The sequence below is a fragment of the Setaria italica genome, chromosome V, assembly GCF_000263155.2.
Source record: "Setaria italica strain Yugu1 chromosome V, Setaria_italica_v2.0, whole genome shotgun sequence".
In the NCBI taxonomy this organism is placed as follows: domain Eukaryota; kingdom Viridiplantae; phylum Streptophyta; class Magnoliopsida; order Poales; family Poaceae; genus Setaria; species Setaria italica.
Genome location: NC_028454.1, coordinates 9,666,785 through 9,690,832, shown reverse-complemented (window position 1 = coordinate 9,690,832; position 24,048 = coordinate 9,666,785). Strand labels below are relative to the sequence as shown.

General features: G+C 49.5%; 3 protein-coding genes across 3 annotated transcripts; 1 reads left to right on the top strand and 2 right to left on the bottom strand.

Annotated features, from left to right (window-relative positions):
* Nucleotides 1–4,601: 4,601 nt before the first annotated feature.
* On the bottom strand, nt 4,602–7,850 carry LOC101783245 (probable staphylococcal-like nuclease CAN1). Its single transcript, XM_004968244.2, has 9 exons — nt 7,381–7,850; nt 7,184–7,239; nt 6,454–6,568; nt 6,232–6,360; nt 5,947–6,134; nt 5,739–5,798; nt 5,472–5,631; nt 5,207–5,275; nt 4,602–5,060 (listed from the first exon to the last, which is right to left on the bottom strand). Exons 1-9 carry the CDS (start codon nt 7,510–7,512, stop codon nt 4,959–4,961), a joined length of 1,011 nt encoding a protein of 336 aa, XP_004968301.1. The 5' UTR covers nt 7,513–7,850; the 3' UTR covers nt 4,602–4,958.
* An 11,162-nt stretch (nt 7,851–19,012) lies between these two features.
* On the top strand, nt 19,013–20,614 carry LOC101776643. The gene has a single exon (XM_012846237.2). The coding sequence runs from the start codon at nt 19,473–19,475 to the stop codon at nt 20,346–20,348; it is 876 nt and encodes a 291-aa protein (XP_012701691.1). The 5' UTR covers nt 19,013–19,472; the 3' UTR covers nt 20,349–20,614.
* An 861-nt stretch (nt 20,615–21,475) lies between these two features.
* Nucleotides 21,476–22,429, bottom strand: LOC101782842. The gene has a single exon (XM_004968243.3). The coding sequence runs from the start codon at nt 22,308–22,310 to the stop codon at nt 21,792–21,794; it is 519 nt and encodes a 172-aa protein (XP_004968300.1). The 5' UTR covers nt 22,311–22,429; the 3' UTR covers nt 21,476–21,791.
* Between the last annotated feature and the right edge of the window lie 1,619 nt (nt 22,430–24,048).

The window sequence follows — 24,048 nt, the reverse complement described above, 5'->3', positions numbered from 1 at the left end:
AAAATCCATAAGACTGCATGGCGTAAATAAGTTTAACGACTCAAAAAGCTAAAGACTGCTGGGCATGAGTAGCGCACTCCGTGCGTGCCACAGGAAGCACCGCTCAAATTTCCAATACTAAATCAAACTTTTTTAATTTTAACTATGAATATCTAATTTTTTTTATGGATTTGACTGAAGTCAGCAGAGGAAGCCCCAACCCATTTTTTTATATAATTTTTTTATTTACTTAATTCGCTCATACAGGGAGTCGTACTTAGGTCTGCTGGATGCCACTCAGTTGCTCTAACCACTAGGCTAGAGGCCTTTCATAATTTGTTTTTACAATATATTGTTGGTACTACTAGATTTATTATGAAAAATATTTTCATAAAAAATATATAACTCTTTCTTTCTATTTAAGATGACATATTTCTATAGATATCACCAATCAAAATGCCACCTTACAATTAGACTCATGCTGAGATTTGAGATAAGTTAAACCCTTCTTTTATGTAGAGTGGCATAGGGAGGAAAGAGGAAGAAAATAGACCAAAAATAAAGGGAGGTGGCATGATTAGGATTCAAACCCGACACATTGGATTCAGAAGCGAGGAAATAGACCACTAGGCTGCAACTATATTTGTGCTCAAGGTTGATAACTTGTTATATTTGAAACGGCCGCTCAAACTATAAGTATTGATTTTCTTATGCATATTGTGGACTTATATTGGCTTATGCCCATTAATGTAGGTTAATCCAGATTTAATACTGGATATCAATAAAATGCTATTGTTGGTTTGGATGCGCTATCTCTTCTATATGATCGGATATTGGATTGTATATGATAACAGACGTGCTAAAGTCTCCTGCAGTGTCCTGCTGCACCTAGCATAGCAGGCTTTCACATTCACAGATGTGCAAAGGCTAGAATCTCAATTTGGATTCTGGTTCTTTCAACCCGCCGTTGAGGCCAGTGCCACCACTGGGGCCAATGCTCAGTGTCCCCGTTGGCTTGGGGTCGAGGATGACACGCACGGGCACGACAGCCTCTCCTCCGCCCCCTTGGGAGAGAGAAACGTGGTAAGGACTTCATAAGGTGGAATACCTGTTTAAATGGGGGGCATGCACAATGTGCAAAAATGGTCACAGGATCCTGTTCCAGAAAGATGCTTGGGTAAATGATATTCCATTTAAGATACAAATCCATCACTTGAGAAGAGGTTTATTAAATCTCCATCTGAAGTTTTGATTCTTGGGATATTTCATTCCTACAGAAATGGCGACAGCTCCTCAAGCAAAATGACCAAAAGAATGTGGATGAAGTTGTCAAGAAAATTTCAGACTGGCTGGGTAAATCTTCCAACGAGTGTCAACATGACCTCGGACATTGTTGAAATTTAGATGCTTGTATTTTCTTATGTTCTGTTCTGGTACCCTTTTGAGGACTCATGTAATGTTTAGCCGGTATCCCCAACAGTTAAACTATGTACCTGTGTTATGTGCGTTCAATAAAAACAGAGACTTTCTTCTTTTTTTAAAAAAAAGGATGTGCGAACAGGAGGAGTACCATTGCATTGAAGTGAGGTCAGCCTGATCAGTGCCACCACGTGCGAATTAAAAATGGAATATATAGATCGGATGTCTTTGGAACTGGCGTGATGGTGGATCTAGAATTCATATATACTCCAGCAAAGTAAATGATGGTAGCTTGGTCCCTCGTACTTCTCTTGTCTTTGAGCCCAGACAGAACGAAGCATACCAGACAGAGATGTGTTTAGATAACACGAGAAGGGTAGGATGTATATTATCTATCTAGATCAGGGGCCGGACCTTACGCAAAAGTTGAGCGAAGCATTTCAGAACATGTAGGTTTGCAGCTTCTCAAAATAGAATTAAATCTACTGGAACCAATCTAAGTGGGGGCTGACATTATTGGGCGCCCAGGTCTAGATCCAAAAGCTGTGATAGAAAAGCAATTATATTCAGTTGAGAAAAAGAATTTAACACTAGAAGATAGACCTAGAGTCAGATAGGGGAGATAAAAACAATAATGCAATAGAGAGAATTTAGTTATCTTTTAGTGTTAAATAAGGAGTTTTTCCTATTCATCGCTGCACAAATCTATTTTGTTGAATGTCTCACAATAAAGCTAACAATATATATATATATCGTTAATAAAAAGTATAAAAAATATAAAACTTAATAAAAAGTATAAAAAATATAAAACAATGCCAAATGTTATGTTAATTTGTAGTATGACAAATCACGTCCTGCATTGTGCTTCAACGTCAACCAAGACTTGAGCCGCAATGCCAAAGTAAGGAGTGACGCACGTGGCGATAAGAACTAGAAACATGATAATGAGCCCCGAGCCTTGTTCGCTGTAGTGATCCATCGCGAACCGTATCATTGCGTAAATCATGTAATATGTAATAACTAGCCGCTCTAAGACTAGTTTTAGTGGTGGTTTCATAGAGAGTTTCATCATCAATAATTTTTATACCACATCAACAATTTTGCTAACTTGGTATGATCTTTATAAGGAGAAGGAGAGGATGGATTTAATGAAGTGAGAGAGGAGTTTCATCCCATCAAATCTAGCAGGTACAGTTACCAAATTTATAGTCTAGGTAACAGTACAATGAAATTGTACATTAAAACTGGCCTAACAAGAATAAAATGTTTGTTAGTACCACGAAACAGCAAATTATGCTGTCATCGGACGCTTTGGAACAAGAAAAAAAAACAAATCCGTTTCGCCCGTTTTCTAGGCGTTGTGGGTTTAAAACCATGGGTCTCAAAACCTGTTGACCCATGGGCCCGTGCAGGATCCGTTTGGTAATGGGAGAAAAGACGTACCTATGCTCGGCCGCAAGGCAGGAGCCTTCTCTTCTTGGGCCTCAGCCAACTTGTCGTCAGCGTAGCAAGTCTCGGGCCCATTAGAATTGTCCTCTCAAAGAAAAAGGCCCAGTACAGTGTTCGTCTTCGCTTGGCAGCGGGGGCGTTCCGTGAAAAAAAAAATACGCTCGTGCAACGCCGGCGCCGGCACCCTCAACTTACAAGCGAGTCCGCCCATGGCCACCGGCCGTCTCACCCACGTGAAATCTTCTCCTTTGCCAATCGCCATGGGATCGGGTGATCGATCGAGACCCCACGGGACCTTCGTTCTTATTCTACCACGTCAACGGAGGGGCCGCGTGGACCACCCAGCCCTACGACATCGGCGTCTACCGGCTCCCGCCGGGGAGCAGCCACTCTGGCCCCGGCCCCCACCAAGAGGGAAATAGCCAACACTTCATGGAGAATCTAGACGAGGTCGGGGTCCTCAGCTTCGCTCAGGATCCGGAGCCGCATCTGGAGATGGCGAGACACCAACATTTTTTACATCTTTGATCTCATGGAAGGCACTCGTGAGCTCGTTGGGCCAGGCCAGGACGTGCCGCTTCCCGCGCGCCAACCCTTTTGGATGGTTCCCGTGTGCCCGTAGAGCACATGAGGAGGCACCGCTGCACCTTGCTGCTCTTACATTAATTGTTACAAGGTCCTCGATCGGCGAATTTGATCCGACTTTTGCAGAGCTAGCTCGGGTTGAATGTGGACTCAATTTTGATCCATAATTTACATAGCAAATACTTCCTCCGTAGACTTTTCTAGATACATAATTTTTGTTACGTATCTATACATAGGAAGAAGTCCATTTTTAACCATCCAACTATCGTCTCAGTTAGATTTTGATCATCAAACCGCAAAATCAGAAATATTTGACCATCCAACTATCAAAATTGTTCAAAATTGGCCATCGGGATATTTTGGTGGGTGGTTTCGCTGACGTGGACGCCATGTGGTGGTGGGACCCATGTTAGGACCATTTCTCTCCCCTCTCTCTCTCTTTCTTCTCTCATATCCCTCTTGTCTCTCCTCCGCCGGCCGCCCTCCCCCGCGTCTCCCCGCTGCCTACCCGTCCTCCTTGTCCGTCACGAGCTTCCAGGCGCCGCCTGACGATGCGACGGTGGCGGCCATGCTGCAACAGAAGCTCCGCCCATGGCGGACGGCTAGCTCGGCTCAGCAGTGGCGGAGAGGTGCATCAAAGAGGGGAGGTCGAGGGGGTCACATAGGTGTGCTGACCATATGTGGTGGTGGACAGACTCGAGCGGCAGGGGGGGCGATGGATCACGGCGGTGGGCTCAGGTCTCCGTGTGGGCGGAGCTCCGACAAGCCAACGGCGGCAACGAGAAGGTTAGGGTCATGTGCGACTTGGCGAGATGAAGCTCCTGGGGGCATCCTCTTGCTCCGACACGCGACGACCCCGGCGAATCAAACGAGCTCCCAGAGAGAAGAGAGATAGCCCTGACCATGTGGACCCCACCGCCACGTTGCATCCACGTCAGCGAAACCACCCATCAAAACAGCCCAATGGTCAAATTTGAACGGTTTCGATAGTTGGGTGGCCAAAGATTTTCTAGTTTTGCGGTTCGATGGTAAAAACCAAACCGAGATGATAGTTGGATGGTCAAAAATGAACTTCTTCATGATATATATATCGGTGCATAGCAAAGTTATGTATTTAGAAAAATCAAAATGAATAGTAATTTGGGACGGAGGGAATAGCGCAGAAGCACTACAGCACAAACGCATCCAGTCTTTCCAACAACACGTTGTACAGGCTTCAGTTCTCTATTACACTTCACAGTGCTAGCAACGGTGCAATAATGCTATTATTAGGATTGCGCAACAAATAATCTCCGTAGTATTGACCATATAATTTGCAATCAGTAACCAATCGCTCCCTGCTGTACGAATCTTCCGGGTGTACACTACACATGCACATACGCACACTGCACAATCTACGATATCGATGGTGCTCAGTTTAACGGCTCTGTGCTAAAGAAAATATGCACGTCAAATAAAGAAATCAGCTGCTCATGTCTACAGTACATGACACACACATACACTGAACCCAGAAACCTGTTCCGTGTTCATGCCGTCCCGTTGCGCTTGTCCTTCCGCCACTCCCATGGTTTCTGTGGCTTCGACGACGCCCACAAGCCCTTCCTGCCAGTCTGTGCCTGTTTCTCCCACTGGTAGCAGGATTTTTTTATAAAAAGCATTTATTTTTCAGATATATTGCATAGATGGTTGCAGGGAAATTCAGACCGTGAAATCGCTTTTATTGTCTCAATGCATCAACGGGCGTAGCTATATGAAATCGATTGGTACTGCTTACCTTGGCCAGCTCCGGGCGTTGGTCGTAGGCGGTGTAGTGCCATGCAAACCCCTTCTTCAGCATTTGCTCCTGCGCATGAAGCAAGTTGAAAAACTGATTACATTCTTCCTAAAATAAATTAGTGTTCAGCATTAAGAGCTTGACTGTTTCAGACTTTTAGCATAGCATGTCCATTGCACTCAGCTGAAATATCCCCAGCATTCTAGTCTCAGCCAAAACCTATCTTCAAGATGTGCATGTTAGTGCAAACTGTGCAATATCTTACCTGCACGAATACGCCGTCGCAGTAGATGTCTCCGACGCATCTACCATACCGGTCCTGGTCGTACACGTAGACCTTCAGGCTCTTTCCCTGAACAAGCTTCAGCAGCGCCTCTTTGGCCTCCTTGCCGTACGGCATCGCGCTCTCCGGCGCATCGATGCCCCTGCGCACATCACAGATGCATATTCAACTCACACTGCATCAGGATTAACTAAAGGAATCAAGGCACATGTTCCTGATCGTTGGTCAAATAGCACACTTGGCACATACCTCAGCCTGATCCTGTACTTCTTGGCGAGCACCTCTTCGCCTCTGGCGTTAGGGACTGGCCTGCATTGCAGAGGTTTCAGATTTAGCTGTCAGAACCTGAATCGTATGAAGATGTGTTCTCGAGAAGGGGAACAAGGCAACAGAAAGAAGCCAACTGCTACTATGATACTGTAGATCGAGAAGATGATCGATGTGAAGTTCAAGAAACCTGTATCCTGCGTCCACTATGACCTTCTGCAGGGCGTCGGCCTTCTGGTAATTCTTGGCGGCCCGCGCCTTGGCCCGCTCGGCCGCCGCCTTCTGCACCTCGCGGGGCACGCTGCCAGACTCCCGGGGGTCGGCCGTGTCCACGTACACGTTGATGGTGTCACCATCAGCAACGGACTTGGGGTCAATCTGATAAACCAGCAAGAACACTCGTTGGCTCGTAACGCGTGACCATGGAAAAATTCATGAAATGGCTGATGGACAATGGTGCCGGTCGGAGCCTTACGGGGAGCGTGTGCAGCTCGAACTTGGCACCCTGAGGTTTGGGCGGGCCCTGAGGTTTGGGCGGCGCGGGAGCAGCGGGAGCGCCTGCTGCCGCGTTTGGGTGTGGGAGGCCGTAGAAAGCCAAGAAGCCCTGGGCGAACACAAGCAGAAATGAATGTTGGTGATTGACCACCACTGTTGTAGCTTGGAGCTATGCGTACGGTTGGGGAGTCGGAGGTCGTACCTCGACGTCTGCTTTCTGATGGTTCTTGAGCGTCTGCACAACGAAGCGCGCGGCTTCCTCCGGCGTCTTGGGCGGTGGCCGGGCTTTCTTCCATGCCACCAGCAGCTTCTTGTACCTTACATGAGCGCAAGCAAATTTTTTGTCATGGCAGCGTTTTACAAATCTGAACGAGATGTTGGTGCCCGTTAGGGCGTCTCCAACGGGGGTACGTTGAGCTAGCTGAACGATTATTTTTAAACGGTGAACAGTGCAAAAAGTGTTTAGCTAGCGCGATGCAAAGCGCTTCCACGTCAGCTGGCGAATAAGCCAGCTTGTTGGAGACGCCCTTACGCTGCAGCGCTAGGTCATCATCATGAACACTGAACGCATGGCCTAGTGGATAGTGCTCGTTACTGCAAGCATTTATTTACTACAACTGCTATGGGAATTACGCCTACTGGTAGCAGTACAAATACTTTCACCGGATCGGGTGTCCTTCTCACACTTGCCAAATAAGGAAGCTAATTCATCAGTATGCGATGCACTGAATGACACACACTGTCCCGGTTACCAAATTCAGAGGAAGGCTAATTCTACACTCCCACTAAACCTTGCATTATTTTTCAAGAAACCGTCGCTTTCATAGCTCCACTCGTCGAATCACTCACTACCACGACAGCGATGTGTATACAGATCGAAGCAATCAAGCAAGAAGGAAAACGAATAGAAAATCGAAAAAAAGTTCAGTTACCAATTCGCCTGCGCTTTCTTGGAGGAGACGACGTGGCGGCTCAGCTCGTCCGGAACCTGAAAAACTCACATCCGCAGGAACCCCCAAATTAGCGAAACTATTAAGCTCGTCAGCTCATGTAATTACCAGCAAAACCAACAACAGCAAGGCACGCACGACAGCAGCGCAATAAAATCGGAATTCAGCTGGCTGGTCACCTGCGAGTTGGCTCCGAAGCTGAGGATGTCGCGGCCGAGCGCGGCGACGGCGGGGTGCGCGCCGTGGAGCGCCTGCTCCGACGACGAGGGCGCGCACAGGCCGCACAGGAACCGGTATATGCTGTTCCCCATGGCCGCCTCCCGCTACGCCCAGCTGCTCGCAGCTCACCGGCCCGGCACACAGGCAGGACGACGAATTTGAAGACGAGATCTTTGCGAGGAGTGGTGGCCGGGCTTCCTCCTCTCTCTCTCTCTCTTCTCTCTGCGGGGAAATCCGCCCCGGGATTTGAAAACCCCAGCGGCGGTTTTGTCTGCCCGTGTCTGTGTGACTGTGTGTGGATCTGCGCCGCGGCCGTTTTGAAGCCGTTCTGGGATGGAAATGGAATCGCGGCGCTCGCTTCACGAGGAGGAGAAAGTGAACGGGAAGGCAGGCAGGACTGCAGGAGGGGGGAGGGATGGGCGGATGGCCGGCCGGATGGATGGGATGGAAAAGCTGTTGCAGCTGACCTGTCGAGCCAAAGGCCCGGGGCGAGATTTGCGACGTGGAGGCGCGCGATTGGGTGGCGGCGGCGTCCGGGCCCGTGGGGGCGACCGGCCACGCCGGATCCGTTGCGGATCGGAGCGCAGGCAGGACGCGTTTGGATGGGATGGGTGCGGTGCTCACGTGTGCTCGTTGACGCTGATTGCGAGCTACGTCTGCGTGTCCAGGCCCTGGACTCCAGGGCGTCGGCAGTTGCTTCCTTTGCTACGATTTCCGGATGCTTTCGTTGGCATTTTCGTAGCTATAGTAGGTGCCAGGTGGCATGCAGTGGGTAACGACGGTTTGGGTTGGTACTTGTGCACCTCCAATGAAGTAGAACTACACCAAATCATTGGATGGGGATGGTGGATACCGGATAGGTTACCCTTAAGTTGCAACTAACAATCTCAACATGTGCGGTGCTTTGTTTATTCAGAAGACCTGTCTAAGATTTTTAATATGAGATAATCATAAGGATTATTTAGAGGGAGTATGTAGTAAAATGTAGATAGCTGTGCCCATATTCTCCTTTTGGCATCGAAAGAGCGACTAAAGTATTTCAGAGTGTTGAAAGGAACGAGGACCGGTAGTGATTGATTGCGCTGATGCTGACGCCGACACCTACTAGCATAAGTTGTCGTCTCATTTCATTGAGATAGCTATACTGCAATCACAACTATCACTACTAAAGGACCGGCATTTACTTACCACCGACACATCATTGCCGGTTCAATAGCTTCGAGGGCACCACATCAACGCGCTCGTGGGCGTTGTATATAGAATCATGTCATTGGCGTTATTAAGAAACATTTAGTGCATAGTGCTTTGTAGTTTTTTCTTGGATGGATTTATTTGTATCTTTTGGTGCATATCCCTCATGAATGTATGTAATGTACACACACATGAGTGCATCAACCAAGGATGAACATGAAGACAAAACATAGGAAAGAAGTAAGGGCAACTAGTGCCCTCTTGATTGAAGGGATAGAGCTCAGACACGCGTGCTCGCGGAGGACTCGGAGGCGGCGCGCGGCAAACTCGGAGACGGTTGCGAGCGCGAGCTGGAGGATATGGATGACGAGCGGGGCCCGCTGGTCAGCGAGAGCGGCGAGGAGCAGGCGTGGACGCGAGCCGGCGCGGGAGAGTAGGCCGCTACCGGGCCAAGGTGGGAGCTGGGCCGGCACGCAAGCAGGCCGAGGCGGTGGCGCGCGGGTGAGAGCAGAGCTGGGCTGGAGGAAGAAAAGGAAAATGGGTCGAAAGAGGAAAAGAAGAGGGGAAAAAGAAAAAAGTTTGAAAAGAAACACACACAAATTCAAAACTGAATTCAAACACTCAAAAATAATGCACCAGCATGAATGCAACAATGAACTCCTATGATTTATTAGTTTATTTTGAAAAAGAATTTATTTGCCTAAGAAATTTAAATGCAACCTTAGAATCCTTAGACACATGCAATCTATTTTTAGCAAATATTATTAAATTGCAAAATTTGAAATTTAGGGTGTTATAGTTAATTGTTGTAACACTCAAGAGCAACATTCTTCATTGTGGCATCAACCAAAAATTTAGCAAAATAATTTAAGATTTAGGGTTTAAGTGAATTAGAGTCTTTCACGGTTTTGGTTATTGCACAAAACAACCATGGACAACAAGCTTTTCTCTTTAATTGCCCACCAAACATAATATAATTTGAGCAATATCCCTTCCTAAAATAGGAGCTAGATATTTTGATCAAATAAATCTCCATACATCAATAATGAGATAATTGCAATGTATTACAAAAACTAGAGCTCAAAATGAGGCTCCACTGCTAAAATAAGGCGGGCATACTATAGGCTAGTGGCTCGTACCTTAGTGACACTCTAAAGCTAGTTAGAGCAACCAACATGTAGTGTTGCTGAACGTAGTGCTATTAGGGCTTTCACTACCGGTTAGAGTCACAAGCTGGTGTGATAGTATTAGGACCTCAGTACTTGCTGGAGGTGTCACCAGTTCTACACACCTCAATCATCGTCGTACCTCTGGAGCCATGAAACCGCTAACGACATATCAGTAGTAAAGCCTTGTTGTCCCTCTCGCTGCATCAAAGCTGCGGGAGATAAACCACTACTGCAGAACAGGACCTTCCCGCATGTGTATCACTGCCAGTTTTAGTGGAACCAGCGGTGATACATTTTCACCGCCGGTACTTAAGTAAGTGGACGCATTGGATATTAAAACTGGTGGTGAAAACATATATCACCGTCGTCTATGAAGGGGTTCATGGACCCGAAATTTTCATCAAATTGAGTTCAGCTAACCTAAAGTCTGCTGGCCGGTCTTTTTTCTTTTATTTACCGACGGTGATGAGAACTCTATTACTGCCGACCCTAATCCGACCGGAGGTCAAACCAGTGGTGATGCATGGTCTGGGACTAGCGGTTATAGGGTGTCGTGGAGCAGTGAACATTCAAGTTCATTTGATCGGTCCAATAGTACACGTGGCACAAACCTTAGCCTGATGCCCGATCGCCATTCGCGTTACCGCGTCAGCTGCATGCTGGCCTGCGGCGTTGCACGAGTTTCAACTATTGCAGTTGACCTGCTTGATGTGAGTTAGCATGTATTTGGTTTTGGGATGACGCGGGTTGGGTCGGAGCTGACCCCCTTTTGTGGGTTGGAGTCGACCCATCTCGTGTTTGGATGAGAGGGATGAAGAATGATGGGTTGGACCCAATCTTTTGTTTGATTGGAGGGTTTGAGAGGGATAGGATGGATGATATTTTAACACCGTTAGTAGCGGATCCCACCTGTTAGCTGCGGGTCCCACGTGTCCTCCTCTTTAAATTTTTTTACTCCATCTTCTTTCCTAGTCCTCCAGCTCCCGCCGGCCCCCTCTCCTCCTTGCTCCCGCGGGCCCCGCTCCTCCCTCTCCCACCAGCCCCCGCTCCTCCCTCTCCTCCCTCGCCCGCCGATGGCCGGCCCCCTCTCTTCCCTCTCTCGCGACGGGGATCGAGCTCGCCCGGCTGGCGGCGGCGGAGATCAAGCTCGCCCGGCCACGGTGGGGCTCGAGCTCGTCCAGCCGGCAGTGGCGGGGCTCGAGCTCGCTCGGCTGATGGCGACGAAGCTCCCCCTGGGCGCTCGTTCTCGCACAGTCGCACTCGTCTCCATCGCCCGCGCCTGGACGGAGCAAGACGCTGTCGAAGTGGGTCGAGATGGTCTGCTCGTTTTGGGCGGACCATCTCGACCCAGATCTAAGAAGAATATTCTCATGTGGGTTGGACCCAGCCCACATCCTTTTTGAACCAAACACGGGACGACATAAGTTGACCCCGTTATGACCCACGTCAACCCAGTAACCAAACACTCCCTTAGATACACAAGGGGTAATAAATTAGCAACACACATAGACCTAATATTCACTATCTTCAGCATGCATGGTGTGAGTTAGATGCACAAGGGGTAATAAATTAGCAACACACACAGACCTAATATCCACTATCATACATTGATGCGTTCTGCAGAATGAACAATAACTAAATGCTTCATAATGACTATCTATTTTTCCAAACAAGAACCAAAAGTGGCAAAATCTGATGCCCGTACCTGCTTGTGCCTTTCCAAAGTAGGTACCTTTCTTCAACTCAGAGACAAGTTCCTCAACCTTTAGGAGGTGTTTGGATCCATGGACTAATTTTTAGTTCAGGTCACATCGGATGTTTGGATACCAATTAGGACTAAACGTAAACTAATTATAAAACTAAGTGCATAAGCTGTGGCTAATTGACGAGACAAATCTATTAAGCCTAATTAATTCATGATTAGCACATATTTTCTGTAGCATTACATGGTCAAATCATGGACTAATTAGACTTAATAGATTTGTCTCCCGAATTAGCCTTCATTTATGCAATTGGTTTTGTAATTAATCTATATTTAATACTCCTAATTAGTATCTAAATATTCGATGTGACTAGGATTAAACGTTCCTGTGCTCTAATTTGAAGATTTGGCTAACAATGTCAGGTCTAACGTTAGGCCTCTGCCTTGGAATAAATGCAAGAGCATCAGCTATTTCCTGCCACTTTGGATTACAGGTAAACGTAAGAAACAAGTCTGGAGGTCCATAAAATCGACAAATCGCCATTGCATCCGTAGTTTTTGTACCATGTACCTCTTACTTCCAGTAAAGCTAGCAGGCAAGATAACCCTTTTTCCAACATTATTTCCATCTACATCACCCTTGAGCAGTGCATCCTCAATACCCTTGTACACCTCGGACCTTAAGTTTTTATTATTTTTACAATAAATCTAAAGCCTGTTCTCCTCTACAGATGCATAAGCGTCAACAACAAATTTTCTCCTTTTTTTTTCTTCTTTCTACAGTGGAGCCATTCCATTTGAATTGGCACTTTCTCCATCATAACTCGTGGGAAGAGACATCGGCAATAATTCACCTTGGACAAGGCTCCGCTGAAAAAATCACTAAAGAAATACCGTATTGCTGGAATAGTCGATCACCACATATTAAATCTACATTGTTGTAATTGGAAAGCATAGTATTCGAGCATGGTAACCTCATCTCTCACTCCAACCCTCAAGGTTCCTGACCGGTCATATTTAATCCCTAACTTGAACCCTTGCTCCCCGTAAGGGAACAGAATCGGGTACTACAAGGCCATATAGTTTGCATGAAGGTTGCTAAGGTCCTGTTTGTTTCCACCCTTCTAAAATTTTAGCTCCTAAAAGTTTTTAGGCAGTCTTTAGTCACCTCCTAAAAGTCTGTTTGGTTCCACCTCCTAAAACTGACTAAAGGTAATTAATGTTGCGGTAAAATGATCATGATGCCCTTCCCCATGCCCCTGCTCTTTCTTTGTTTGGCGCTGTCCTCTCCCTCCATCTGCCCCTCCTCCCCCAGCCCTCCACCACCACCCGGCCCCGCCGCCTCCCATCCCTCCAACCGCTCGTGCCCATCCTACTTCCACTTCATCCACTAGGACCTTCGCCCATGGCGTGCCGCGGGCAGGGTCGCGCGCGCCATGCTCCGTATCCCCGACCTCGAACTCATGTTTGGTGGCGCCTTCCCCTTCGGCCCTCGCGGACAGATCCTCGGACGCGGCTACCTCGCGGCGTTTGGGAGGGAGGGGAAGCCGACAGGGCCCAACCTCACTTCAACCTCCTCAGCTCCAGCAGCGGTGGCCAAGCTCCACGCCGTGCGCGGCCGGTGCCTCTCTCCAAGCCATCCGACGAGTCACATCGCAGGAGGAGGGGAGCGGCTTGGTGATGGCGCCGAAGGTGAAGATGGGTGGTACCGGTGGGCAGCGGGCGGCATCAAGGAGGGGAGCGAGCCGCGGCCGGCGTGGGGAGGACACGGACGGCGGCTGGTGCGGGTGCCCGCCACCAACGCCTCGGCCTCCGGCCCCGCCTCACGCTCCTTTCCCCGACGCCGAGGAAGAGCGGGGGCGCCACGGCCGACCCGTGCGGCGGCGCGAGGGAGTGGGGGTGGCGGATCTGGCGGGGGATGGCGCGGCCGTCGGTGAGAGACCGTGGGCGCCGGTGTGGAGGAGGGAGGGAGCAGCGGCGGGGTTGGGGATGGTGCGGTCGGGAGGATGGTGCGGGGGCAGAGGCAATAAAGGAGGGGTAGTGGGACTCCAACACTGGTTTTAGGAGGTTTTAGGAGGGGGTGGAGGGACTAAAAGTTTTGAGCCTCCTAAAACTTTTTAGTCACTTTTTAGGAGGAGTGTTTGGCTCTTTAGTCACATTTTAGTCACTCTTTAGAAGCTAAAATTTTGGGAGGGTGGAAACAAACAGGGCCTAATTCTTCTAAGCACACCATCTCTATCTTGAATGATTATGTCAGGACTCTTCTTCTCCTCTGAGAAATCCCCTACTATTAAAGCAGCTATCTTGGATCCTGTTGGTGCACTGTGTTGAGGTGCATCCTTGGATCTATCGTGCAACAGCCTAAGGCACAAAGGCTGGCACTGGCTCTGTCCCAATAGGTCCCTAGCCGCCCTAAATGATTTTACCAGCTCATTTGATTCGTCAAACATTCTTACCAAGCCCTCAACAATTCTTTTATCAACTCCATTATCATTATCACAATCCCTGTCCCTATCAAAAATCAATATTCGATTCTGAACCTCATTTTCAGTGCCAAAAATATAGAGTTGTGCATATATACCCTCATCTGGCACCAAAGAACCAATTCGATGATGAACCTAACCATTAATTTTAAATACATCTGGCCCAAATCCCTTGTTTATATCGGTATCAATTTTAGCACCAAATGATGTAAAAGAAAACATCGAATTATATGACCCACTGTACAAAACTCGCCTTTAGTCCTAGTTGATAGGGGGAAAATCTCCCAAAAATCCATCCAAGATAAAGGAATCGAGACGAAAGGGGGATCTTTAGTCCCTGGTCGCTCAACCGGGACTAAAGACACCCTTTATTCCCGATTGGTAAAACCAGCCAGGACTAAATGGTTTTGTGAAAAAAAGAAATCCCCGGGAGGCCCTGACCCCCCCCCCCCCCCACACACACACACGCGCGCGTCGCAAGGCAGAAGTCACGCGATTTTTCACGCGAAATATGTGCGTGCGCGGTGCGTGGGATTCAAACCCACGACCTCAAACCTTGCGCGTAGCTTTCTTACCATCCCATCTACACAGCACATCTAACTATATAGGGGATGCAATCCTTTTGTATTAACTCATGGGGATGGACTTAGGCAGCTGCAGCGACGGTTTTGGAAGCTCGCTAGAAGAGGATTACACAGCCGACAGCTGAGATCAGGCAGGGATTTATCCGACGGTCGTGAAATACATGAGACGTGGCCCAATCCAGATTGAGATATTCTGCCAGATTTCGTTCTTGAAAGATTCTTCCACTTATGCAGCGTGCCATCTGAATTAAAGAAAACTGCATATGGAGGGCGTGCAGCGTGCTTGTTCAAAAGAAAAAAAAATTGCGGTTCCACATTGTCAGCGTGGGACATGACTTCTGAGCAAGTACATCGGTGTCGTCTAATAGGTAGTCTCATACATTGAGACGTAATCTTGAAATGACTCGAGATGACTCAACAGTTATAAATTGTCTGGTAGAGCTATATAATTTCTTAATTTGTGCATATGAAAAAAGAAATATTATAAGTTGCATGGTAACAATAACTCGTATAATGGTTGTTGAGTTATCTCATAGTCCTACAATTTAGCTTATGAAGCGGTTGTTTCATGAAACAACAACCTCTTTCCCTCTCCTTCACATTATCAAAAATTCTACGTGGTACTGCATGAGATGACCTACGAGACCGCAAACGTGGAGCCATGTACATCTCTTAGCGGACTGAGATATTCGTGGCTCAATGGTAAAACGTGGGCCTGAAATGTTTATCGGCCGACACTTGGGCTTCTTGCACAAATAACACGGGACTGGGGGATAGGTCGGCCTAATGTTGGGCCTGTAGCCATCTCTGAGTTGGGCCCCCAACTAAAGCAAACGCTACTCAACGACCTCGAGGGAGTGGTTTTTAACGGTAACAATCCTTCGAGATCCCGTTATTCTCGCCTCGTTCCTACTCTGCTACTCCTTTTTTTAAAAAAATAATTCCTACTCTGCTACTCTATTTTTCTGGAAATAATTCCTACCCTGCTACTCAAACAAGAAATTCCACTCAAGGGGTGTTTAGATACACCCTCCTAAACTTTAGCACATATCACATCGGATATTTGATACTAATTTGGAGTATTAAATATAGTCTAATTACAAAACTAATTGCACAAATGGCGTCTAATTCGCGAGACAAATCTATTGAGCCTAATTAGTCCATGATTTGACAATGTGATGCTACAGTAACCATTTGCTAATGATGAATTAATTAGGTTTAATAGATTTATCTTGCGAATTAGCATAGGGGTTCTGTAGTTAGTTTTATAATTAGCTTATATTTAGTCCTCCTAATTATAATGTTCGAACATTCGATGTGACTTTCCTAAACTTTAGTAACTCGTATCCAAACAGCCAAGATACATGATACCTGCAGGCCTGCACCGCGTCCGTTGTACGGTTTTTTTTTTGTCAGGCTCGGTCCGGTTCGAGCGTTCGGCTGCTGCACTGCACGGCACTGCTAGCACGCATGCTCGGGCTGGCTAGGTAGTACTGGCAGGCACTAGGCAGCACTCCACGAGCACGACAGGCAACACTTTGCTCGAGTGCTGCACTCTACTCTCGGGGGCATGTTTAGTTCTCCAGACTCCTAACTTTAACACTATGTAAAAAGAAAATTCTCCATCGCATCAAATTTGCGGTACATGTATGGAGTACTAAATGTAGACGAAATTAAAAACTAATTGCACAGTTTTGTTGTACTTTGCGAGACGAATCTTTTGAGCCTAATTAGTCAATATTTGGACAATAATTCACAAATACAAACGAAACGCTACAGTGTGCTACAGTGCTACAACAATAAGTTGGGCAACTAAACAAGGCCCATATTAGCCCCTGCACTGTCCTCTCTCTCTTCACCCCTGTACGAGGCGAAGGTAATCCCTGTTCCCCGGGAGACAAAGAGGACAGTCGAGAGCCCTCGGCTCCTTCCTCCAGTCAACAAGCCTTTACGTTTCTAGCATCAACTCTGATTTTTTTTCCCTTTCTCTAAGTGTGTATGGTTTGGAGGTGACATGGGATGGGATGGTCCCATCCCAATTCTTTGGAATGGGATCATTCCATCTTGTATTTGGTTAAAAATGATGAATTCGTCATTTGTTTAGTTGGAGAGACTGCGATAGATTGGACGAACATTGTTTTCTCCTTGCATTAGCCACCGTTTGTGGGGCCCACCTATCATTATAACGAGCATCTTCTTCCTCCTCTCTTCGGTCCGTTGGGGCCAGCTCGTCACGCCGGTCCTGGGCAGCTCGCCGCTGCGCCACCGGGGGAGCTTGCCCCGTTGCACCGCCGGCCCCGCCCGTGAAGCTCCCACCACTACCGCGCTGCCCGGTCAGCTCGCGCCGTGCGCGGAGGTGCCGTGGCGCTTCACCCCCGCCGGCCCTCGCCGCTCGGCCTCGCCCGTCCGCTAATTTTTGCCAGATAGGGTCATCCCGCATACAGAGGGAATATTCCCTTTGAGAGATGACTCCATCCCGCGTCCCTCCTAACTAAGCCCCTCTTTGATTCCTTTAGTGCATACTTTTATTTGGATCCATGAACTAAAGTCCATTAAAGCATGATATTACCCTCCTCCTCCTCCTTCCTCCTAGCCTCGGCCTCCTCCACCTTCCGCCGCCGCCTCGTTCTCCCCCTCCGCCGCCACTGATGGAGCTTCCGCCGGTAGAGCCACAGGCAGTGACGACCACCATCCTCATGGAGGACATCCTCCGCACAATCCTCCAACTCCTCTCCCCGTCCGACTTCCTCCGTGGCGCACTAGCCTGTCGCCGCTCCTCAACTACTTCTTCTACCCCGGCCCGCCGCCCCTGCCGCCAGTTGAGCTGGGCCCGCACCGCCCGACCCCGCCGTCTTCCTGCCCCTTGGCGACACCGCTGCCTTCGCCACGGTGCGCCTCTCCATCGACAACGCCCGCGGCTTCACCATCCAGGATGTCTACCTCAAACTCATCCTCCTCCTCCCTGACTCGATCCACAGGAAGATCCTCCCCCGCATCCTCGTCCTCGACCGAGCCTCCCGCTGCCCCTGCGCAACACGCTGCCTGGTGGCGACCGCTGGCGCTGCGGTAGGTACATCGGTGGCGGGGGCGGCAGGCGGGAGGGAGGCCAGCGGCGGGGGCGGCGGGGGCTAGGTGGGAGGGAGGCAATAAATAAGGGGCAAAGGTGTCTTCAATACCTTTTAGTTCATTTTAGTACACCCTTCTTGAATTAGAGGACTAAACCCTTTAGTCCACCTGTTTAACATTACGGGGATTAAAAGTGGACTAAACTTTAGTCCATGGTAACCAAAACGCACCCTAACTTCCCCTAAGGTTGCTGCCTCGCTGGTCGGGAAATGGGAGCTAGTGGAGGGACGAGGGAGGAGAGAGCCCAGCCGATGCTGATCCTAGAGAGTAGAGACGATAGTCGATGAAGATCCTTGACCTGCCGCTTTTGAACTGGCTCGGTTCAGTTCACGCGTTCAGCCGCCTCTGACCGAGCTGCTGATGCTGTGTACTCGACTTGTCAGCTTGGCCACTTTACCGACCCTTCAGTCTTCACGGTGCTACACGGTATAAAAGATTGATTGAATCGCATCTAACCCTCGGGAGATCCCGTATCTTTATACGGTCAGCAATCTGCAATCACACGCACATAAAGTACATTTGTAGATTTACAAGCAGACTCGAACTCCTATCAAGACGTACGTTTACAGCGGATATATTAAACGATCCCTTCACTGCCGTTTTCGTTGAACAGTGTTCTTTGTTTAATCACTTGTCAGCAAAAAAAATGGAGGGAAGTACGGAGTATGGGAATATACAGTAGAGTGTATCAGTTGCAGTGTGTGGCTTATCCGTAGCTTTGACTGGAGTCTAAGCGGCTGCACATGCATGGAAAAGCTAGTACGGAAAGGCTTTGCGAGGAAAACAGAAAAGGGTGCGTGCCTGACACCTTCCTTGCCGGTGCTCATGCGACGCAGGTGCTGCAGCACCTGCAATGCCGTCCTCTTCCTCGTCGTCGCCTTCCTCTTCTCCCCACGCGTAGAGTTGCACTGCACATGTTTGATCCCCTTGCGACGCGATAAGATGTGATCATGTGATCCCACAGAAGTGCGTTGAGTTGGGTACGCTAGGGGTTCCCAGGCTCCCAGTGTGTGGTTCGCGTTATACAAGAACTGGCCTGCAACCGCACACGAGTTCTAGAGCTGCGGCCCACGACTCATACATTTAAAGTGAATCAAACAAAGCTACGGATCAGCGCGTTCAAGCCTTTGTTTACTTCACCTCCAACTCCTAACTTTAGCATTATGCAAAAAGAAGATTTCTCGTCACATCAAACTTGCGGTACATGCATGGAGTCTAAATGTAGATGAAATTAAAAACTAATTGCACAGTTTTATTGTACTTTACGAGACAAATCTTTTGAGCCTAATTAGTCAATGTTTGGACAATAATTTACAAATACAAATGAAACGCTACAATGTACTACAACACCTCCAAACTTTAGCAACTTCTTCCCAAATTCGACGGACTGATGCACTAATGTAGGCGTCGCCGGCCTTCTCGTGTAAGCGAGCCAACGTACTGTGCATTGTGCAACGTAGTGCCAGACACTGCCAGTGCCACGGTCCCTTGTACGGCTACTCGGCTACGGTCCGACGCAGTGACCTGCTAGTCTCCAGCACTGTTGTGTCACAAGTCACCGACATGTGGACCCTGCCATTGCCAATGTCGCATCGGTATGGGCGTATGGCGAGTGGCTGACTGTGCTTTTACTACTCTCTGCTACGGCTCTGCGCTCAGCTCAGTCACCAAGGCGGAGACAACGCAGTTACCCAAAAGCCCCTCTCCTCGAGCCGAGCTTGCTTTCTCAGCTCCTCCTCCCCATTTCCTCCAGCGAAAAAAAGGGCTTGATTCTTTGAGCCCAATCCCACCGCCGCAATGCTGATCGCGAGCGCGGGGATGAACATCATGGAGTCGCAGCTCCTGTGGGAGTTCATTGCCTTCCTCAAGGCCCGGTGGTCCGCGCGCTCCCGCGTCGACCAGCGCCGCCGCCGCCTGCGCCAGCTGGTGGCCATGGTCCGCGCCGTCGCCGACGCCGCCGAGTCCCGCGGCGGCGGGGCAGCCGCCGTCCGCGACGGTTCCCTCTCGGCCTGGCTCCACGTGCTCCGCGCCGGGGCGCTGCGCGGGCAGGAGGTCCTCGAGGCCCCCGGCTGCGACGCCGCCGCCGTCGCGGGCTCCGCCAGGCACTTCCTCGCCGGCATCAGGGCGCTGCTCGCCCGCAGCGCCGAGGTGGACCGCCTCACCGACGCCGTCGAGGAGCTCGAGCGACTCGCGGGGCCCGGCGGTGACCTCGACATGTTCGTCAAGGTGCTCCGCCTCGACCGCCCCGCCCGCGCCACCGGGATGGAGGTCGACGGCGGCGCGTCCGACCGCCAGGAAGAAGAAGGGAGCAGCAGCAGGGCCAGCTCGGGCCGCTCCCCGGGCGCCAAGAGGAAGCGCGCCGCCTCCAGCTCCGGCGCTGACGGGGGCTCTTCGGCGCCGCACGGTCAGGTCGACAACACGGCCCAGCTGCCGAAGCGCCGGGCGCTCGCCTGGATGCGGCCGCACCAGTGGCTCCCCGCCGGCTTCGGCGGCCTCTTTGCCGCGACCCGCGAGCCGCCGCCGCCGCCGCCGCCGGTGCTGTCCCGCTCTCAGCGCGCCCGGGCGGTTGCGAAGGCGATGTCCAGGGTCCGACGCCGCATCGGCAAGCCGACGAGGCGCCGGCAGCAGCAGCAGCAGAGCCTCGGCCAGCGCCTGTCGCGGATTTCCTTGTGATGGGTCAGGATTTGCTCCTGTATTTTGCAACAGGGTGAGGATTCCTCCTGCAATCTGAGGGTTGAGGGGTTCAATAGATGCAAATTACTAGAAGTTCGTTAGTTCCTCCTCCAACTTCTGATTTAGTCAGCTGGAAGCTCCACTAATGAGCTCAGCTTAGTACTAGTTCCACTACATTTTGTACTACGATTGACTGAGCTGAGCTGAGAGTGAGGTGGATGGTTAAAGTCGGGGTGCTCGTGCTGTAGTGCAGTTGCTTCTTCTTCTGTCAAAAAGAGAGATGCAGGAAAGTAGGAGTAGTGGATATGTCCAGTCCAGTAGGGCAAGTGACGTGTCTCGTCGATGAACTGGTCCCGCGAGAACGGTTTCGGCAAGCGAACAAAGTGCACGCCTGCCGGCCTGCGCCTCGTCCGAGGCTTTGCGAGAAACGGTGCGCGGCTGACAACCCATCGTCCTCCTCGCGCTGCCTGCTTTTGCCTATTCCGATCGACTCCCATGCGATTGTGAACTCTCAGACTGGCCGACCAGTCCGCTACCAAATACCAACACTTCCAGTCTACAACATTTACTACCCTTTTTATTTTTTATTTTTCCAAAAAAACATTTACTTTTTTTTTAAAAAAACGTCCATTTACTACGATCGCCATGTGCGTTCGTGATTGGAATTGCAAGTTCAGAGCGGGCCGAGTCCAAGCGAAGAAGAGCTGGACCACCATGTCCGGAGACGGTACCCCAGCCCGGCCCAATTAAAGCCGTCAGGCCCCTAGCTGAAGTAATATACGGGCTAAGCTGGGCTTTTGTGCGGCAGTGTTAACTCTTTCTTTTCCGGACAGATCAACCAACTTGTTCCAATTCATTCTTTTTTTTTAAAAAATGTTGATTGCTCTCGAATTTGGTCAAGATTGTTAACGAACGTTAAGATTTAAGAAAGCAACAACCCGTTTGTGCTTGCGCTAATGATGCGTGTCTTCGCTATTAGCACCCAAATCATTGCGCGGAATCTCAAAGAGGCGATCGAACTAACATTATTCCCCGCACCTGCAGTGCGGTGGTATGATCGAGATTGATGGATGTGGATCCTCTTTTTGCTTACAAAACAAAAGTTGCTGATGAAAATGACACATTGGTGGAACATAAAGCTTTTTTATATACAATTTCTGGTTTTGAATAGGCACAAGTTTGATTTTGCCTCCTTTTGTCACTGTTTCTACTAGTTCCTCAAGAGAAAAATGCAGGAACACTCTTCACTCTTCAACCCGAAACGGAAAAAAAATTACAAAGTTCAAAAATCGATTCAAGAAGATCAACTCGTGGCACTTGAATTTACACTTTGAACGACAAACACAAGCAACAAAAAGAAGACACTGACGAAATTTTTACATGGGAAAGAAATGGGAACTGCAGCATCGACTGATCACACCATACGGGCGAGCACCTGCTCGATCAGAGGTCCTCGGCGATACAGGCGAGGTGCGGCTGCCACGGCGCGGCGTGGCTACCGGTGCTCATGCGCCTCCGGTGCTGCTGCGCGGCCGTCCTCTTCTTCGCCGGCGCCTTCAACTCCGGCGACGCGCCGCCGGCGCCGGCGAGCCCCAGCTGCCGGTCACTGACGACGACGCTGCCCTCCGACTTGCTACGAACATGCCGGCCCGGCGTGCCGGCGCCGCCGCCTCCCCCGCCGCCCTTCTTGGCGTCGGGCACGGACGCCGCCGGGATGAGGAAGTAGATCTCCCCGCGCTCGAGCTCTGAGTCCGGCGACACGATGAGGATCCTCCGCACCACCCCCTGCGGCGACGAGCACGGCCTGCTGAGCACGTGGTTGGGGTGCGCCGCCAGCACCTCCCCCGCCGACACCGCGCGGCCGTACTCGTCGACGCGGCCGCTGAGGTGCACGATTCGCACCATGTCCAGCGCGCCGCAGGGAAGCACGCACGCCAGGCAGCACCGCAGGCTGTTGCCCATGCTAGCCGTGCCCCGCCGCGCCCGCGCCCGCTTCGTAGCTCGTTCCCCTCTCTCTCTCCTCCACCTCTCTCTCTACTCTCTCTGTCTCTTCACTGTGACGATGATGTGGCCAGCACGTATATATAGTGGAGGACAAAGAAATGACCAGGAAACAATTAATTAACGAAGGTGATTGGGATTAACAGTTTGGTGAGAGGACAGGGGATGGAGATGGGAACTCACCACCCGTCTTATCTAGATTCTGAAGCCTGCCTGAACAGGGGAGGGCTGTTCGAAACTGCACATCGATTTTCTTTTCCTTGCAGGGACATAATTAATTAATTATTATAGATTAATTAGCGCGCCCATGTTCTGATGATGATTTTAATTTCTTTCTCTTTTGGAGCTAGCGGATGCGCCAATGATTCGCACACGGCACACTCATGCGCACAGCCATGCTGCCCTGCTGGAGCTTGGTTGTGCTGTATCCTCCCTCCCTTCCTCGCTGATGATGTGGTTGGATTTGCATGAGTAGTAGTAGCGCTGCGATGGAACGAGAGGGATACAAGTGTGAATGCGCGATTGGATGTGGGAGCTTGCTAGGTCTGAATTATTTTTAGGAGCTTTTAAATTGTTTAAGTAGAATTATTTTTTTGGAGTCGAATTATGGACTAGTTCTGATTGATGTTTGGTAGGGGCTAGTACGTACGTACATATGCTCCAAAACGAACCCGGCCGTGCAACGTCTTTTTCAGGAAGGAGAGCCAGAGAGGGTGATCGTTTTAAAAAATAATGATTATTAAAATGATAGTGAGGAGAGGGTGAATGGGGTTGGGGTCAAGGCCGGCGACTACTTCTGTTGGATCATTGAGTAGCTAGGGAGCTCCGAAGCTGAATAATTGTGCTGGAACTAATCGTGTGATTAGTCTCTCTCTCTCTCTCGCTCGCTTTAATACATGTCGAGCCAAGCTGGACGGAAATTATTGTGCAGGTTGGTTGGGTTAAGCTAGCTAGCTACTCCAGGTTGCTTGCTCTCTGGTCAACCCCGGCTGGGGGCTTCGATGCCTGCTCATTGTGGCGTGCCACCGTGGACCTGCTAGATTGCGTTACCAGACAAATTAATTATGCCGATCGACACTTGTAGGGCTTGAGCTGCTGAATGCCCGTAAATGTTAAGCAACTGACGGAGAGGTGTTCAGTTGTTCAAGACTTGCTTGGGCTCAATTCGAGGCAAGTTTTAGCTGAGTTTATTCTTCGCCAGATCAAAGTATCCAGCAGTTAGGGTTGGTTCATTTTGCTTATTTTTAGCACGTGTCACATCGAATGTTTAGATACTAATTAGAAGTATTAAACGTAGACTATTTACAAAACTCATTACACAGATGGAGGCTAAACGACGAGACGAATCTATTAAACCTAATTAATCCATTGTTAGCAAATGTTTACTGTAGCAACACATTGTCAAAATATGAACTAATTAGGTTTAAAAAAAAGATTCGTCTCGTCGTTTAGCCTCCACTTATGTAATGGTTTTTGTAAATAGTCTACGTTTAATACTCCTAATTAGTATCTAAACATTCGATGTGACGGGTGCTAAAAATAAGCAAAAGAAACCAAACAGGATCTTAGCAGCTGATGTAAACCATATGCTTGTAGTATAACAGGCTGCAGGGTTGGCGTGTGTCAAGTGAACTTGCTACTGCCTACTGATTACTCTTACCGTACATGGGTACATTTGCACGTGGTGGCCGCACGTGGG

Excerpts from the sequence above, each read along its gene's own strand:
- LOC101776643 (XM_012846237.2), top strand. The coding sequence starts at position 19,473 with ATGCTGATCGCGAGCGCGGGGATGAACATCATGGAGTCGCAGCTCCTG.
- LOC101783245 (XM_004968244.2), bottom strand. The coding sequence starts at position 7,512 with ATGGGGAACAGCATATACCGGTTCCTGTGCGGCCTGTGCGCGCCCTCG. Across the intron at positions 6,361-6,453 it reads ATCAGAAAGCAGACGTCGAG|GGCTTCTTGGCTTTCTACGG; the intron begins GTACGACCTCCG and ends GTGTTCGCCCAG. Across the intron at positions 5,632-5,738 it reads AAGTACAGGATCAGGCTGAG|GGGCATCGATGCGCCGGAGA; the intron begins GTATGTGCCAAG and ends TGATGTGCGCAG.
- LOC101782842 (XM_004968243.3), bottom strand. The coding sequence starts at position 22,310 with ATGGGCAACAGCCTGCGGTGCTGCCTGGCGTGCGTGCTTCCCTGCGGC.